Source organism: Propithecus coquereli, unplaced genomic scaffold, assembly GCF_000956105.1.
Source record: "Propithecus coquereli isolate 6110/MARCELLA unplaced genomic scaffold, Pcoq_1.0 Scaffold43, whole genome shotgun sequence".
NCBI lineage: Eukaryota > Metazoa > Chordata > Mammalia > Primates > Indriidae > Propithecus > Propithecus coquereli.
Window position 1 is genome coordinate 2,724,208 of NW_012150063.1, and position 6,158 is coordinate 2,730,365.

The 6,158-nt window shown below is 35.7% G+C and overlaps 1 protein-coding gene across 1 annotated transcript in view; it reads left to right on the forward strand.

Annotated features, from left to right (window-relative positions):
* Positions 1-6,158, forward strand: part of LRPPRC (leucine-rich pentatricopeptide repeat containing) — a 138,741-nt gene that overhangs the window by 46,088 nt on the left and 86,495 nt on the right. The window contains exons 13-14 of the mRNA XM_012653791.1: positions 645-738; positions 3,850-3,917. Of these exons, the coding sequence (XP_012509245.1) occupies positions 645-738; positions 3,850-3,917 (162 nt within the window). The remainder of the gene's footprint in view (positions 1-644; positions 739-3,849; positions 3,918-6,158) is intronic.

Here is a 6,158-nt window from a genome sequence, read left to right on the forward strand (position 1 = left end):
CTCTTGCTCAGGCTGGTCTCGAACTCCTGAGCTCAAACAATCCGCCTGCCTCGGCCTCCCAGAGTGCTAGGATTACAGGCGTGAGCCAGCGCGCCCAGCCCATAATTTATTTTTATACATTGCTTATTATTGCTTATGTGGGTAGTTTTTAATATTATGCTGTTATAAAATGATTCAGTAAATATATTTGAACTAAATAAAATTAGTTTATATACTTAAATTATTAAACAAATGATGTTGGGACAAGTGATGAACTACTTGAAGTTAAATTAAGTTTGATCCTTACCTCACTATGTGCCCCAAAGTATCATTTTACATCCATGCATTGACTTTTTGTTTTGTCTTGGAGAAAGAGTTGTTCTAGTGTCTTCAGTAGTAAACTCTTCTGGAAGGAAGACCCTCTAAGGATAACAGATTATCTGTATTTGAAGATAAGCATTTAATTTGGAATGTTAGAGCTACATCTGAAAACTTAGACTAAAATTCGGTTATTTAGCTTATATATTATCCTAGAAAATTATTTTTTAAAACGATAGATTATCAGATATGGTGATAAAAAGAAATAGGAAAGCAGGAAATTTGAATGGTGTATCAAAATATTATTAGCTGAGGCATATTATCATTGATATATGCTTTATCTCCAGGAAAATGGATGTCTTCCTAAAAGTGATACGTTTTCTCAAGCTGAATTGAGAAGTGAAACAGTAAATGGGAACTTAGAATATGTTTTATCATTTTGTAAGTATGCAACATTAGCAGTAAACTTGACAAGTGTTAGTTTCTGTACTATGGAGGGCATGCTGGGTACTTTATGCAGTGAAAGCAAGGAAGTTGTTATATGTTTTATTAAATATAAGACAGTTTATGAGTTGAACTTGCAGATAATGTGAAAGTAATTTTAAAGTTGGAAGGACTTCGGATACAACGTGATGTTGGAGTGGAGGTTGGACTGGGGACCCTGAAGACTTAGGTCCTCTTTATAATTCAGCCACTGATTATGTGACCTGGAACAAGTCTTTTAACCTCTCTTTGCTTCAGTTTCATTAAGTGGGTATAGTACCTATCTATCTTGTGGGGGTTGTTGTGAAATCAGATAAGATAACTTTCTGAAAGTATTTTCTGAACTGACGTCTAGATTATTGTCAGGTAAGTTACATGAAGCCATCTCCTAGTCTTTGTTAACAAAAACACAGCATATGTTTACTAAACATTTAAAAATGCTAGAGTGCTTTACAATTCTCATCACATGGTGATTCAGTTACCTCCGTTGATAGATGAAGAAAGGCATAGAGAGTTAAATGATTTGCATAAGATTAGCAACTTGAGCCAGAAGCAAGATCCTCTGACTTTATTTTTTTCACCATATCACATTTTATTTTTAATAAATACGTAAGATGTTGCCAGTTTTCAGAGCCTGTGAAAAATACACCATTTAAAAATATAATACGAAACATCAGTTTTTAGCTCCCTGAAATGTTAAAAGTTAAGCTCTGATTAATGTATAATCAAATTGTATAGGTGGAAGCTTTGTAAAAACCAGGTTATTGGTATATATTACTTGTGTATATGTCTTTAAAATAGTGCATTGTAATATTGTAAGGGAAAGGCAAAGTGTCCAGTATGGAAAATGGTGACTGTTACAGGTATAATTGTTTGAGTCTAAGGTTGGGTATTAATGCTCACTGCTATTTGACTGTATTGATTTTGCCTTCCACTCTTTATAATATATAGATTTTCCATACTGACAAGATGAAAACAGAGAAGCATTAGCAGAGGAATCTGGGCTCGAAAGGTGCATACATGAGAGCTGCCTTTTCCTTTTATCATACCATCCATTTCACTTCATTGTCAACCTCTTGATTTTTCAGACTTGTTTGTTGCTAAGGAAACTAGATGCTTTTTGTCAGCAGCCTTCCAGCTTACTGAGATGTTTCTGGTCACCTTTTTAATGAATAAAACCTGACAGTATTCTGTGAAATAATATTTTTAAATAGTATAAAAATAAATTTTGAAGAGGTTGTTTATTAATTTGAAAAAGAAAATTCCAGGAACTTTAAAGAATATTTGCGCGTACTCTGGTCAGTACCTTCCCCCTCCCCCCTTGATTTACAGTTCGTGAAGAGCAGTTAGTTCTGTAATTGCTGGTGTTTGCTTTAGGCAGCTCTTGGGTCTGCACCATTGGTTACTATTAATACATCACAAGCCATGCCAGGTCGTAGAGAAGAGAAAATGGATTACCTTGATTAAGTTTTGGGGTAGTAGGAAACATTTTCCCACTTGTGTTTGTAGGCATGGAAAATTAATTTGCCCAGGCAAAATTAAAACTGCTGAGAGGGCTGTGGTTGTGTCCACTTTAAAATTCCTGGAGTGACTAAGCGCAGGTCCTTTTTTGAATAACTTTTAGATTTTCAAAAGCTGTAAAACCACTGAGAAAATTACATTCTTTCTTCAAGGGATATAGTAGCCAATCTGAAACAATTCTCCTTGGTGTGGATTGGCTAATTTTTTATTTATATTTAGGGGAGTTGTACAAATCTTAAAAATGACTCTGACTCCTCCCGTGAGTTTTTAAAAACATTAAGCCAGATATCTTAATCTTCATCTAAACTGTATTTATTGTCTTCAGAATTTGCCTCTACTATGAATTCATCTCTAATTCCACCTATCTTGTATCATTCAGTAGCCCATTACATTTATAGTAAAAAGATTAACTCAATTACTTATGACATGGTACCATTTTGAAACAATTGCAGGGAAAAACAGATTAAGGAGATGCCTACTGTGATTCCATTGCTAGTTATGGCAAGGATTATGTGAAGAATCAGTAGAAGGCCCGATTCTTACACTGAGGCGTATCAGGCTTACAATGTCAGCGTGGAAACACATAAGGTTGTAGACTGTTAAATGCCAAAATGAGGAGTAGAGCAAATAAATCCTCAGAAAAATGAAAGATCAATATAAGTCAATTCCATAACAGAAGTAAAGACCTATTTTGTTATGACTTTTTGTCATTGTATGGCTGCTGGTCATTGATCAGAGTGGAAAATGAAATGAGAAAGTGTGAATGGTTCAACAGAACCCAATACCTCTGTCAGAACTTTTCCCTTCGTCTACTGTCTTTAAAGAACAAAAGCACTATAGGGTATTACAGTCTCTGTCTTCATAGTGCCGCAGCGTCCGATAACTTACAGCCTCCGTATGTGTATCAGACAGACTTTGAGTATGCCGGAATGTTACTAATAGTAATTGCTGTTTATATGAAATAATATTTATAAATTTATTAGTTGTATATATTTATGAAATTGAAGTAAATATGCATTAAAAGGGTAGCTTATTTTGCAAATATATATTACTGTATTATCAAATTAATTTTCTATGAAAACATTTTCATTCTTTTTTTTTTTTTTTGAGACAGAGTCTCACTCTGTTGCCCGGGCTAGAGTGCCATGGCATCATCCTAGCTCACAGCAACCTCAAACTCCCGGGCTCAGGCGATCCTCCTGCCTCAGCCTCCCGAGTAGCTGGGACTATAGGCATGTGCCACCATGCCCGGCTAATTTTTTCTATATATTTTTTAGTTGTCCAATTAATTTCTTTCTAATTTTAGTAGAGACGGAGTCTCGCTCTTGCTCAGGCTGGTCTCGAACTCCTGAGCTCAAACAATCCGCCCGCCTCGGCCTCCCAGAGAGCTAGGATTACAGGCGTGAGCCACCGCGCCCGGCCAGCATTTTCATTCTTTAAGTAAAATTTCCAAAATGAAAGGTAAAAGACATAAGTTGATAATGTAGGGTTTTTTGGTTCGTTTGCTTGTTTGGTCTGAGATTTAATGATGGTCATTTTCTTTTGCAGTGAAATCAAATACATTGCCTTTCTCATTTAATTCTCTTAGAGGCAGCCTAATTCTAGGCTTTAGGAGGTAAGTTGATCAACTTAAATATTTTTGCCTAAATATGGACTGATATTATCCTACCCTTTTGACCTATTGCATGAGGAAAGATACATATTCTTATTTTCCAATAACTTCTAGTATACCTGAAATAACCTTACCTGTTTTATTCTTCCTTCTAAGTACTTGAATTGAGTTTAGGCTGCCTTTTGTATCACCTTTTTCAAGAAATACAGATTTGGTAAAACTGTTTCTAAGATGAAAGTGCTGTTTGAGTTAGAGACAAATTTGCATGTTCAGTTTATTCTTTGGGAATTTAATTACAAGGTGACTTTTATTCATTATAGTATTACTCTCCTCTGTGTGCTCAAGGAGTGTTAATGACTTTGTACTTCCAGTTTGCTTATTTTGAAAATATTTAATCAAGAAAAGTTGAAAGAATAGTAAAAGGACTGCCTACATACTCTAGAGATTCACCAGTTGTCACCATTAATATTTTGCCATGCTTACTGTCACCCAGGCTGGAGTGCAGGGGCATCATCATACCTTATTGCAGCCTCAAACTGCTGGGCTCGAGTGGTCCTCCCACCTCAGCCTCCAGAATAGCTGGGGCTATAGGCAGGCACCACCATGCCCAGCTGATTTTTTTTTATTTTTTGAAAGGATGAGATTTCACTGTGTTGCTCAGGCTAGTCTCGCTCGAACTCCTGGCCTCAAGGGATCCTCCTTGGCCTCGGCCTCTCGAAGTGCTGGGTTTACAGGCACAAGTTACCGCGCCCAGCTTTATACATTTTTTCTCTACATGCAAAGTATATATATGCACATTATATCCAGACACGTTATATGCAGTTTTACTTCTTTTTTTTTTTTATTCACTTCAAGTTGTGGACACCTGGCACTGGATCTTTCAGCATATGTCTCCTAAGGATAAGGTCATCGTCTATATATCCCAGTATCAATATCACTCTTAAAAAAATATAACAATACTATGTCACCGTCTGATATACATAGTTCGTATTCATATTTTCCTAGTTATAAAAATTTCTTTTATAGCTGTTTTACTTTGTGACTGAGAAGTCAAGTTCATGCTTTGCATTTGCTTGCTATGTATCTTTAATTCTTAATCCAAGATAATTCTGTTACCTTTTTTGTTTTGTTTTTTGTGCCACCTTTTTTTGTTTGTTTATTTTTTTAAAAAGTTCAGGCTAGTTTCCTATAGAATGTGTCTCCAACATTTTGTTTTTGTTTGATTTTTTTCTCATGATGAAACTCAGATTAAACATTTTTAGCAAGAATACTTCATAGGTTATAGGCACTTCTTATTGTATCACATCAAGGGATATAAAGTCAGTTATTTAATAGTGATACCAGCAGCTAAGTTTGATCACTTGGTTGAGGTGATGTTCCCCACATCCCTTCCTTGCAAAGGAACCTCATCTGCTTTGTAACTTTGTAACTTTGTAGTAAGAAGTCTGTGGGTGATACTTTGAGACAATGTGTCTATCCTGTTTTCCCAACACCTTTCACATCTTGGTTTTAGCAGCTGTTGGCAATCCTTGTTAAATCAGTTGTTAACATTGGTGGTTGCAAAAAGCATGAGTTTCTAATTGTGTCATTCCTTCAGTGTTTATGTTAATAACTTTTGATATCCCAGTAGTCTCTGTACTATTTGATGGTAAGTGCGCTAGGATTTTCCATCTACACCTCCAGCACCTCCATTCAGGCAAGATGTTAGAACAAGTCGGTGGGATTCTGTGTTGTTGCCCTTCCTTTAGCCAGTGAAGTTCTACTCTTTTCAGTGACAGTTTTATGTATTTAAAAGAAAAAAAAAGACAATGTTCATGCCTTTAAAAATAAAAATTGAAAAGTATAGCATACGTAATCAAATAGGTAACATGCTCATAGTTTTTCCTCCCTTCCTAAAATACATGGAGTTAGAAATGATAGATGTTATGATGATGTCCTTGTCTACTAATTCTGTCATCTCTGGGTCTTTGTTTCATGAGATTAATTTTTCTCCTCATTATGAGTTTTGAGTCACATTTTTCTCCTTCTTAGAAATTTTTTTTTGGATGCCAAACATTGTGGATTTTATACTGGCAGATGCTGAATTTTTTTATATTCCTTTAAATATTTTCGAGCTTTGATCTGAGACAGAGTTGAGTTGCTTGGAAACAGTTCTCTCAGTGCTTGCCTTTGTGCTTTGTTAGGCAGGACTAGAGCAGCCTTTAGTTTAGGATTATTCCCACTAAACTAGTTTAGTCCCTCTACT